Source organism: Trachurus trachurus (genome assembly GCF_905171665.1).
Source record: "Trachurus trachurus genome assembly, chromosome: 5".
NCBI lineage: Eukaryota > Metazoa > Chordata > Actinopteri > Carangiformes > Carangidae > Trachurus > Trachurus trachurus.
Window position 1 is genome coordinate 10,896,598 of NC_139896.1, and position 12,391 is coordinate 10,908,988.

The following is a 12,391-nucleotide window of genomic DNA, read 5'->3' on the forward strand; positions in this document are numbered from 1 at the left end:
CTTGTAGGTGTTAAAAGGTGAAATTATCATCACTATAAGAAATAAATAACATGTCCAGGAAGATAGTGAAGCTACACAAGAATCTTTCAGAAGTTAACACACTCCTATTGAAAAACTGATGTCCTCAGTCGTCCAGTATTCAATGATTTATGCAATTTTAATGCCACCTTAGAGTTTGCAAAGAGTCCATCGAGACCTACAGGAACAGAGCATTTGGAGCACAAATGACAAAAATCCCAATAACCAAGGACGTGTTGTGACAGGGTGATAAATGGCTTTACATGATGGAACAGACAGGATTCTGGACACTGGCAAACTTCTTGACAACAACACAAAGGGGGAAGAAAAAATCAATTTCAGGTATGGTATAGAATTAATGTTCTGTATTGACTGAGCCGGGGGACAACAACATAAGTCTGTCTCAGCGATGGGCTGTAACATAGAATTACTAGCACAAAGTCACTGTCACAATAAATCATAATCATTGCATACCAGTGAGTAAAACAGAACTGAATAAATGGCTAAAAGAGACCATAGCACAATAGAAAACCTTCGACATTCCTCCTCTGAACTCTGTCTTCTGCTGTGCTGCACCAAGACAATAAAATAATGAAAAGTAGAGTGTAAGTGATGTTATTGCCATCCTAAGGCCTAATACAGATCGAGACAGCAGAGACAGCAGCCCAGTCGAGATCCAGCTGGGGCTCACATCCAATGGGATCCCTGTGAGACCCGCTTCAACAAGATGGATGACGGGCACCGAGCTTCAAACTGGGCGCACTCAGCCCAGACATCATTGGGTCCGGGCTGAATAAAGAGGTGATGGCCCCTTGCCTGCTCTTTCCTAATAGGAAGAGCTGCCTGGCTGATATCAGCCCATAAATAACCCAGTCGGCGTGTCACTGGAAAAGAACACACTCACCTGAGCACACTCAGTCCACGGCATCACAAGGGAGAGGGTTTGATGCAAGACTATAAGGTCCTACAGTTATGAAATGGCAACACAAGTTTATGTGAAGGTAGGTCACAGAACCACATTTTGACTTCTATAAAGAGAAAACTCGAATACATATAGACAACACTACCTAATGGCAATAATAAATAATATTTCATTTAATAAATAAAAATGTATATTAATATAAAAGAAACAGAAAACAATTCCAAGACCAAAGTAGGTTTTCTGTGTTTTCACAAGATTATAAGAAAAGAAAAGAAAAGAAAAGAAAAGAAAAGAAAAGAAAAGAAAAAAGAAATGTAGAATGAAAAATAGATAATAGACAAATATTATTATGTATTCTAGTATTAGATATTAAAATATGTCATATATGTGTTTATATGTTTTTAAATCAATAACAGTACGACGGGGTGGCTGCAGATTGTCTTTATTTCTTCCTCGGATACACACTCTCCTGTGTGAGAGACGCCAGTGAAACACAGCAGCACTCTCTCGAAGGCATTCGACGTCACGTGACTAACGTGCGTCACGGCGTAACGCGGAAGTACTCCAAGCAATATGGCAGCGTCCTTGACAGGCATGTTTTGATTTGGGTGCAGTGTCAAACATGCTAGGGAGTTGCGGGTTTGACGGAGCGGACCGGTGACAGACAGAGAGAGCGGAACATGGAGAGACGAGAGTTCGTGGCGTCGCTGGTGGTAAGCTGCTGTTTCCGTGGTAACTGCTCTGTTACGAGCCAATAATGTGACCAGGCAGCTTCTCCTGTGACCACAGCTCATCACCCCGATGAATGAACACAGACATACAACTAGAGCTTAAGCTATAGACTGTTTTCTTGTTGAGTATATGAACTAAAAATAAGTATGAACCTATTTGGAAAATACATTATAAGACTTTAGAGGAACAAAGTTAGATCACGTGCACCTCTGAAGCCTCGTGCACACACAGGTTTCTGACCTTTTAATTCCTCTTAATGGATGATCCTCAGGTTTTCTTAGTTCAGCAACTATACAAGCTTGAAAACGGCGAAATAATACAACAGTCTGATTTCAAGGGGAATAGCTAATTGTGTTATTATGAAGATGATCACAGATGTGCTATCAGTCTAGTTATCCAGCTCTCTTTGGTTTAATTTACTCAGTGTGTTTATTAAAGTTACCCGGAGCTTCTGACACATGTGCTTGCAATAAGTCATGAGGAATTAAATAGCTCAGCATTGAGAGTAGGTAAGTGAACAGAAATAGACACAAATAATATACATTTAATGAGTCAGTGTGAGAATTCATTCAATCATCAGTTTAGTCAAATATTGCATCTCTTATATTAGCCTACCAGGGTTTACAAGATAGCAGTAACAAACAAATAAGCAAACATTACAGCATCTTTCAATATATCTCATTTACTTCCAGACTTGAGCCATAATGATGCATGGATGTATTTCTTTCTTTCTTTCTTTCTTTCTTTCTTTCTTTCTTTCTTTCTTTCTTTCTTTCTTTCTTTAACACACACACACATCAATGATTGAAAGCACGTCTTTGTATCATTTTGGCGTTAACAGGCCTTAAAATGCTCCCAATTTCAGTAAATAGTTTGAAAACACATTTCTAGTTTGTGTTCACAGACAAATTGAAAAAAGTTTCAATCAAATCTTGATCACACAGGGTGCCATTCTCATGGATCTAGACAGCTGTGTTCCCCTAAAGCAGCTTATTGTTTTGATTGTGCAGCTATCTGTCTGTCTACCCAGCACCATGTAGTGTTTAGATCACAGTGGAGCATTTGGCAGAGTTCCCCCCCAGGATTTGGTAGAAACCCTGCAGAGCGATAGAAAGCTAAAAGAAGTATGAATTTTGGACTTAACATTGCGGGCCAAAAATATGGTGTGTCTGTTGAATGCATGATTTTGATTGAACAATAACAACAACTATGATGTTAGTTTTCGCTGTTTGTCTGTCGGTTTCTGTGCTGCCCCCAAGTGGCCGACAAAATCAATTAATTCAGGTCTGAGTAAGATATCTGAATCTTTGTACCATTGGAATCCAAGTGAGTATATCTTCAGCTCTGTGTCTTACAAAGTGATTTGATTCTCCCCAGGCGGGAGGCTGTGCGGGGATGTGTGTTGATCTGACCCTCTTCCCCCTGGACACCATTAAGACCAGACTGCAGAGTCAGCAAGGCTTCTACAAGGCAGGGGGCTTCAGGGGCATCTACGCCGGGGTCCCATCTGCTGCTGTCGGCTCCTTCCCCAATGGTAAGACACTCATTTTGATAGCTGGATATATGTTGTATGTGAAGGACGTTTTCTCAGAGGTACACACTGAACAATGTACTGAGACTCAACACTGCACTGTGTTGGTTATAATGTCCACAAAGTGTTTGTTTGAGTTGGATATTTTGGAGCTTCATTTCACTGTTGCACATTAATTTATTTTGTTTACTTCTCGCACCTCGAGTCACAGTGCAGTGATAATGAGTTAGAGTGCCGGATCGCTTGGACCACTTTGAAAGTTCACAATCAAATTAGTTTTCGTTCTTTGCTTTGTTTTGTATTATGAAGTTCTCAGCTTGCATCCTCATTAAATCAGTTCATGTAGTGAAAAAGTTCTGTTTTACATTATATTATACATACATATTTGTGTCTTGTTGAGAATGTTTTGAGCTTATGAGGAAACATATCTATGGTAATGAATGATTACAGGAAAAGCCAGGAGTTAGATTTTTATGTTGAAAGCAACATATTGAACAATTTATTTGTGTGTAATTGTATATCCAACATACTGACAAACTCTTTAAAGGCCACCAACTATTACCACACATTATGTCCAATATACATACTGAATTATTTTCAGGAATCACATTGGATTGAGGTTACTCTCTTTAAGTATTGCACAAATTTGTAATAGTGAGAGGTGGTCTGGACCACACAACAGGATCATCTACTCAACTGACGTCCTCTGTCACAGTTTCATAATGAACCAAAAGCCTTTCACAATTTCAGTCTTATTTCATTTCAGAGCTGTGTGAAGTGCAGTGATTCACTCAGCCCCTCCCTCCCTCTTTCTCTGTCTCTCTCTCTCTCTCTCTCTCTCTCTCTCTCTCTCTCTCTCTCTCTCTCTCTCTCTCTCTCTCTCTCTCTGTCTCTCTCACACACACATGCACACAGATACACAAACAAACACACTGACAATGGGCCTGTCTTTCATAGTTGGACTAGCAAAAAACCCAAAACACATACGGGTTTATTTGCATATAGAGCGGGGAAGTGAGGCCGGATCACATGTGGTCACTTGAGACACATATGGAAACTGGTTCTAATACCAGGTGTGAACTGACGTACTAAGAGCTGTCCACTCCTGGTCGGACCACACGAGACGCATCTTAATGCCAGATCTGACCAGGGCCAGAGCCTGAGCTCTTTTTCATGAACCCCTCCAGTGTCAGAGAGAAACCGACAAAGACAAAGACGTGTGAGTCACATGTTGTGGGGTTTGAATATAATTTATCCGATGCCGTTTCCTTTTGAATTCAGTTCTTCTGCACGATGAATTTATTTGAATAATGAAAGTAAAGCCTGAACTTTTCCCCCACAGGGACACACACTTTCTTAGCTTTTTACCTCTATTGCACATAGTGTGTAGACAGACACACACACACACACACCTCAGTGTCTCCCTTGTCAGTGGTAGTGAGGGATATTAATTGCTGTATGCTGGTTGACTAATGGGCCTTAAATGGCTGTGGTTCTGCTTGGTTTCAGCTGCTGCTTTCTTTGTCACCTACGAATGCACAAAGTCCCTGCTTGGCGCTGGCGGAGCGCTCGCAGCGCCACATGCGGCACCTGTCACTCACATGCTGGCGGCCTCCCTGGGTGAAGTAGTAAGTCTTCCTGTCCCTCATTCTCCCAACTTTTGTTCTCCAATTTCTCTCTTCCAGTAAACCTTAAAGCCGTGCCGTTTGCGCGTGTTTAATTGAATCTCAGCCGTCCTATGTTTAGAAGGCCCACTGACCTACGCACTTGTTGTTGCTCTTCCGTTCCACTTGCTGCTTCTTTCCCACTGAATGTAACTCCCAAATGAGCCCCACGTTGCGCTAAAGTTATTGCCTTTCAAATTTCACAGACAAACTATACAAGGGGGCAGCGGGGGAGGAGGGGGTGGATGTGTGGTTTTGGCTCTAGGCCCCCACGGTCCAGCTGGGTGAGTTACAGAGGCTTCCTCAGCACTGTCCCAGCATTTCCCCCCACCAGCTGGGTAAATAAGCTCTCATTACTGCCTATTGACTCATCTACTTTCCCAGCTCAGGCCCCCAGACTCTGCCAATTTAGTCAGGGGAATTCGAGCTTGAAAGTAACGAGGAGCGGCGCAATTTCCTCAGCCCATCCTCTCCCAATCACTCGCAGTCAACCACAGAATCTGAGCCATATGGGGGCCATGGGTATTCGCGCTGGCATGAATGGATGAGGGGTATGGAAAGTGCGATGCCCCCCCCCCCGTCTATACCACCCTGGTTTTCTGCGAAATACCAGGTTTTCAGTATTCATTGCTTTTGGATGGATGTAATTTAGCCAAGTTTTGCATGTTTATGAAATGGGATTATCCCACATGGGAGGGTCGTCGCTGTGCTGAGTTGATCTGCGTCTTGGCGTGTGAGCGTTGGGGAGAGGACATCATGTTACTCCCGGAGTTGGTGCAAATTCAATAAGAATTTCACCTGTTTTGGATCATCTTGTTGTCATGATAAACACAACCATGATTGGGTGATACTGTACTGTAGGAGCACACTTAACAGCCTGCACATTTTTCAACTTTTTCTCTATGGCACAGCACAGATGAGTGTGAGAGGTGAGCCTGAGGTTGCCGCTACCTTTAACCCCTTTCCTGCTGTTCTGGATTTGAGCACATCAAACGCTTAAATCCTCGGAGTTGAGCTGAGCAGAGCAGGGGCGGCATCCCTCCGCATTCTGGCAACTGGATACGTCTTGTTCAAAGGGAGTAATCTTCAGGCTTAGCAATGAAAGGTCTACCTTAGTGCTGCCCCCGAGTTGCATGCAAGGCCCTAATTGCCTGTGCTATGATGCAACTGCTGCCACATACGATTCTGCGTCTCCTCACTCACTGCTTGTGACTTTTAATTAAAAGTTATTGCACTGAGGGTCTAACAGAAGTGGTGGCAACCGGAGTAGCTTAGGTGCAATAGATTTGTTTTGTCTGTCGCCATAGTGATCACATGGTTAATCAGTTAGCTGATAAACAGAAAATTGATTAATGAGAAAATAATCTTTGAGCAATTGTTTAATTTGCTTATCAAGCATAGTATGTCTTGAGTTGAAGGTGTATGCTCTTAAAAGTTTCCACCTTTTGAAAACTTTAGGATGGTGGGTCAGACAATACAATGTTTGTTACAGATGAATAACAATAAAAAAAAAAGATTAAATAAGAGCTGACATATAACCTGATACCAGTACCTGTAGATAGTTGCAGCCCCCTTCATATACATATTGAGTTGTCTCATTTGATTGGCTGCTGATCATCATTGGCTGATTTTTATTCAAACTACATGGCAAATAGATTGTAATTAATGCTGCTAGTCACTTTTCACCTTAAAACCAATCGTTTGGGCTTAATATTCTAGTTGCACTGAGACGTAATGGCCGTTGTGTAGTGTGCCTCCCGCCTTGTTCATTGTGTGAGACTGATATAATGTATTGGATTGAAGTTCTCTGCTCTCTTCAACCTCAGTCTAAAGCTGAAGCACAAACCACATGGATGCCAACATGACTCCATCAGATTTTCAATAGCATAATATTTCATCTTCCACCCCTTGTTGTACTCTAACTCGTACTCTCTTGTACTCTAACTGTTCTGGCAGTGTAGGACGACAGGGCGGCTTGGTTTCTTGGGGTGTCTCTCTGTAGTTCTTCCTCCTTCTTGTCTCTCTTCCTGGGAGCAGCTGGGTGCTGGCAGGCTTTGACACACATGGAGCTTGAAGAAGAAGAACTTATATTCGGTCTTTTACTGACTTCCCAACTCTGCCTCCTCATCAGCCTGTGATCCTTTCCCCAGGAGTCCATTTAGTTGTGTTTTACCAACTGTTTCCACTCTGCAACATTCGCAACAGAAGCTTGATGGGACTTAGTGCTTTGCTAATCCCATCCCCAAGCCTCCCTCTGTGGAAGATGCGCTCGACTTGGCACTAACTCACGAGATGTGGACTACATTCAAAGTCTATTATGATCGTACCAGAGGAAGTTGTAGGTCAAAATTGTATTCTGCATGAATATATGAGATGGGAATTGAAAGAAAGAAAAGAGAACACTTACACACAGTTCTCACAATTCTTTATAGTCAAGCCTTTAGGGTGATTTATGATGGGTGATCTGCCTGCACTGAAACAACAAGCTTCACCCACAGGATAATAAGGATTATAATATCATTATTTTCAAAATAAATTATTGATCTTAATTTGCTCAATCATTAAAATTCAGGTAGTGGGAATAGACATGGTCCATGGCTATTGGGTGGAAATTTACTACAGCTTTTGGACAGTGGTCTTCAAATGACAGCATGATTACCATTTCTAACCTACTTAACGCCTGGCTTATCTTGAACACAAAAGCAGGACTGCAGAGACGGAGAGGGGGACAGTCGGAAGTTGTAGAGGGAAATAACAAGAGGGTCAAGACAATGAGAGAGATACCCCCCCCCACACAACCGCCCCCTCCCTCGCCAGAAGTGTCCCGGTGTTTGTGTGACTGCAATGGTGGGACGCTCCCATAAAGAATGTGTAAGCTGATGCCGTCTGTCAGGCTCTAGCAGGCTGTTATCCAGCCATTAAATCAGATTTATCTTCATTCCCATTCGCTCGACGTCTGCCCTGAAAGCTCATTTGTCAAGGCCAGGCGGCGGGCTTCTCCCGCATCTATAAACCCCCCGCCTCACCACCACGCGTCTGTGGGAGGATGTACTGGAAAATACAGTGTGACATGACAAGATAGGGGGACAGAAAGAAGGAGGTAGCACAGGGGAGGAGTTTTTTTGGGGGGGGAGAAACTGGCAGCCACTTAACTTGGCACTGAGAAATAATCCATGCATCGCCTTTGAGCAGCGCCACGCTCTGTGATTTATTGGCTGTTGTTTCAAAGTTGGAGACACACACAGTGTCCTCATCTCTTCCCCTTTTCTCCATGACCTTTTTTCTTCCCTCTCCTCCTGGCTTCTTCCTTTGTCGTCTCATATTTCAGTCTGTCTTTGCTACTATGATGCATTTCCAGGAATAGGCTTATGATCAGGAACCTAGAAAAGTCATGGGAATTTGATGCTCGTACATATACTGTGGCTACACAGGCTTTACCGTGTTGCCACTGAGATTTCAGGTTTGATGTTTGTGATGGGAAGGTTCTGTTATCCCGACACAGGTTAGTGTAACGACATATGAACATGGTTTTAGGGTATTTCTGCTCCTGAAAACATCTCATCATCATTGTGGTGACATGTTGAGATGTGTTTAGTAAAAGTTTAAGTCAAGATAAACAAACCTTTCTGATGGAGGTAATTTCTCCATTGGTTTGGGTATTGTTAAAGTCAGGCTCTATCTGGCACTTATATAAAAATAATTTTACATTCTGCTCAGTTATCACCACATTGCACATTTTTAATTGGATTTTTCCCTCAGTTATTTGCTCGTCAGTTTCTTTATAATGTGTGACTGCAGAACTTCCTCTTTGGCAACTTTCTGGTGAATGCAGTTCATTCATTTAATGACAAATAACCCCAAATAATTAAGACCCCAAACCAGTTGCAGCCTGAATACTTTTCCTTTCTCACCTGTTGTCTCTCTGTGATGCAGAAGAGTAATAACAGCCCTGATTGACTGACCACTGTGTCCTGATGGCCATGAGCATCTAATAGAGGGACGGGGTGGGGGTGAATGAGCGGAAGACAGAGGGATGTAATGACTCCATTTGCAGATAGATTCGCTGGCTATGCCGATAATGTGTTGCGAGTCACCGCTAATTTCCCATTCCTTACTGTTGTTTTGCCAGTGATTGAGCACCGGCTCCGTACTGCGTTGTTTGGCGGCCATTGCTGGAAATTGAAAACACGCTCTGTCATTTGGATTAACAACAGCAGGCCAAGGGAAACTGAAAGGCTCCAATCACAGGCAGACAGCCTCCTAATTAACACCGCCTGATGGATCCAACAGCTTGTAAATAAAGATGAATGGTAGCAGGAATTTAAAAGACCGCCAACGGGTTTATCATAAGTTTACAAGCCAAAGCGCTGAGAATGAAGGGCGAGCAAAGTAGGTGAGGAAACAGGCGTCTTTCTTCCTGTCAGCCTTCCACCTACAGCCCTCCTCTAAACGTGAGGCAACAAGATTGCTTTTTAATGAGGGGCCCCTTCCTACAGCTTGTATTCCTTCTTTCTTTCCCTTTTTTTTCTCCTTTCATTCTCTCTAACATAATAGCGTACTGCTTCTACATCACCAGGCACGATGTGACTCTATGATCCAGACTTTCTTTCGCCCCAGCCTTATTTTATCATGGCCCGATTCATCACCACTGTTTCCCCCATTTGCTGAGATCTGAGATGGCCTCAGAGGCTGCACACTTCATCTTCTATTCACTCAACATCCTTCTCTCCACCCCCTGGCGCACAAATTACTCCCAAATAAACAATGTCCCTAATTTATTTGGTATAATCTCTGCCTCATTCTGCCTTCCCCTCTGCAGTGACAAGAGAGGAAAGGCCGTCTCCACTCCAGGCCCCCCATCCAATTACGTCAGTAATTACTTGTCATAGCCACTTTCTTTCTGTTTAGCTGGCTTATTCTGCTCCTTTGGAGAATTGGTTTGGGGAAAACATGATATACAATGTATTATAAATGGTAACTTGACCAAAGGGAGGGTAAATGGGATCTCTGAGATGGATGCAGCCAGCGTAGTAGTAGTTATCACAGGGAAGCGATGCAGGGGAAAGTTCGGCCACTTGGTGGTACTGTTGCACCGTAGTTGGGTTGCAGCTGGAACGTGGTCACACTCACCTGAAATACCAATGAGCATAGCACTGAAGTCTCCATAGACACTCATTCAGATGTTTTGTTTTTGCTCTCAGAGAACGAGGTTTCTCTATTTGCTTTGGCCTGCAGCTAAAGTGACACAGTGAAGATAGAGACAAATAAAAAGATTTAAAAAGTAATTGATAGTTTACGGGATGTGTTTTTTTTTTTTTTTAGAGATACAGAGCAAAAACTTTGCCTGTGTAGTTCATATGTGATCTCTGCTCGGTCTGTGATTTCACTTGCCTCGCAGCACTGCTGACTTATCCCTTCTCCTTTGTGCTCCTCATAAATTTCACGTTCTCACTCATGAGGCGTCCTTGGTGTCTGGTAGAGGAGACGACTGAGAGGACGAGCAGCTGACAGAGATGAGCCCTTTAACAGCTGTCGTGGTCGCCTTCTCTCCCCACTCGCAGAACACAGCGGCAGAACTTTATCCTCCGGGGGTCCGTCCTCCTCTAAAAAAAAACTTCTTCCGGGGTTCCCATATATGAATCGCTGAATGGAGAAGGGGTGAAACACAAAAAAGGGGGATGCATTTCATCTGTATTGCATTGCCTCCATCACTCTTCCTCCCTCTTTGCTCCTCTGCTGGTTTTACGTCGGTGAGGTGGGGCGAGGGTGGCACCGGCAGACTGGCATCTGTGTGACCGAGGGGAGTCACAGCAGGGGGGGTGGCTCACCAATCGCTCTGTAAGATTGCTTGCCGTTAGCCAGTGCTTCTGCTCCGATGCAGGATAAATGGGAAATCAAGTCGCCAGGTGGGCAGCTGTGCCTGCCTGCCTGCCTTGAGGGCGATGGGAGTTATGAAGCATAAATATTCATGTCTATCTTCACTAGCTGTTGGCAGTCCATATTTTTGTTGACATATGGTGGATGAGCTGTAACTTTTAGTGGGAAGTGTGGTTACTGGGGTGTGCAGTGCAGGAGTGTCTGGACCTATCAGTGTGTTTGATGGAAGCGCGTGTTGTTTGGACACAGACACACAGTCGGTGCGATGACCTTTTTCTCTGGTGCTCAGGTGTCATGTCTGCTACGTGGACCGGTTTTGTTAATTGGCCCACTTGCACACTAACTAAAGCACTTGTTAACCTGCCAGCTCCATGTAATTGCTCTCCTCCGGCTGTGACATATCATGGCCACCTGCCACATAGCAGAGACATACACGGGGGCTAGCATCATGTACAGCACCTAGTGGAGCAGTGTGCGAGGTGGTGATGAGTCTCTGTTCACACACACCGACCTGCAAATTTATGCCAAACTGTGTATACACTATACAAAGTCCTCAAGAGGCAAATACAATACTACAGGTACATCTCAATAAATTAGAATATCATGGAAAAGTTTGTTTATGTCAGTAATTCAACTCAAAAAGTGTAACTAATACATTATATAGATCCAAAATGAAACATTTCATGTCTTTATTTATTTAATTTTTAATTTCAAAGGCATTTTTAATATGAAAATGTTGGCCTTCTGAAAAGTATGTCCATCTACCTACAGTATATGCGCTCAACACTTGGTCGGGGCTATTTGACTTGAACTACTGGAAATGTCCATGATATTCTAATTTATTGAGCTGCACCTTTTATATATTGAGATTGTAGTAATGTGATGTGTTTTGTTCTCTCCGTCCTGTAGGTGGCGTGTCTGATTCGGGTCCCCACAGAGGTGATCAAACAGAGGACGCAGGCTTCTCCATCATCCACCACCTACCGCATACTACTGGGTACACTCAAAGAAGAGGTACATAGCAATCTTATACCCCTTTCCCACTGGCCAAAAAACCCGTTTAAACCCGCTAACAATCGCCTTTTGGTGGCAGTGGGAAAGGCGCACGGAGCCGCGTTGACCCGCGTCGACGCGGGTCAAACGACTCGGCAAGCGACGCGGGTTAAAATCGCCTTTAATCGGCTCGGCTCCGAACGGCTTGCAATGGGAACGCCAGACCCGCGTCAACCCGCTAATTTACGTGATGACACTGAACGTTACGTGACGCTACGTCATCGCGCCGGTCGCGTCTCATATCACGTACCAAAACAAAGCTCTGCTCCGCTCTGCTCTCATCCGAGACTGGGATCAAAAGATCAAACAACACTGACCAAAAACGATAGAAAAAAAGAAAAGAAAAGAAGCGACAGTCTGTGTAACTGACGTGTTGTGCCGCGGACGTCCGTCATCCGGCCGCAGCAGACTCTCTGTCCTCCGCGGTCCTGGTGCTCAGGTCAGCCAGCCAGAGAGTCTGCCTCGGCGGACGGACACTCCGCGGCGGGCGGCTGTGGCATGACTGTGTGTGTCTCTTGCACCGCGGATGAGAGCGGGGCGACTGGTTTATGCTCTGTCTGATGCCTCAGCGGGGGGTCAGACTCGGCTCATTTT

The 12,391-nt window shown here is 44.1% G+C and overlaps 1 protein-coding gene across 1 annotated transcript in view; it reads left to right on the plus strand.

Moving 5' to 3' along the window:
• The first annotated feature begins 1,498 nt into the window (after nucleotides 1-1,498).
• slc25a26 (solute carrier family 25 member 26) overlaps nucleotides 1,499-12,391 on the plus strand; it is a 54,716-nt gene continuing 43,823 nt past the window's right edge. Inside the window, exons 1-4 of the mRNA XM_083971127.1 lie at nucleotides 1,499-1,653; nucleotides 3,050-3,206; nucleotides 4,713-4,831; nucleotides 11,654-11,758. Of these exons, the coding sequence (XP_083827253.1) occupies nucleotides 1,621-1,653; nucleotides 3,050-3,206; nucleotides 4,713-4,831; nucleotides 11,654-11,758 (414 nt within the window). The 5' untranslated portion in view covers nucleotides 1,499-1,620. The remainder of the gene's footprint in view (nucleotides 1,654-3,049; nucleotides 3,207-4,712; nucleotides 4,832-11,653; nucleotides 11,759-12,391) is intronic.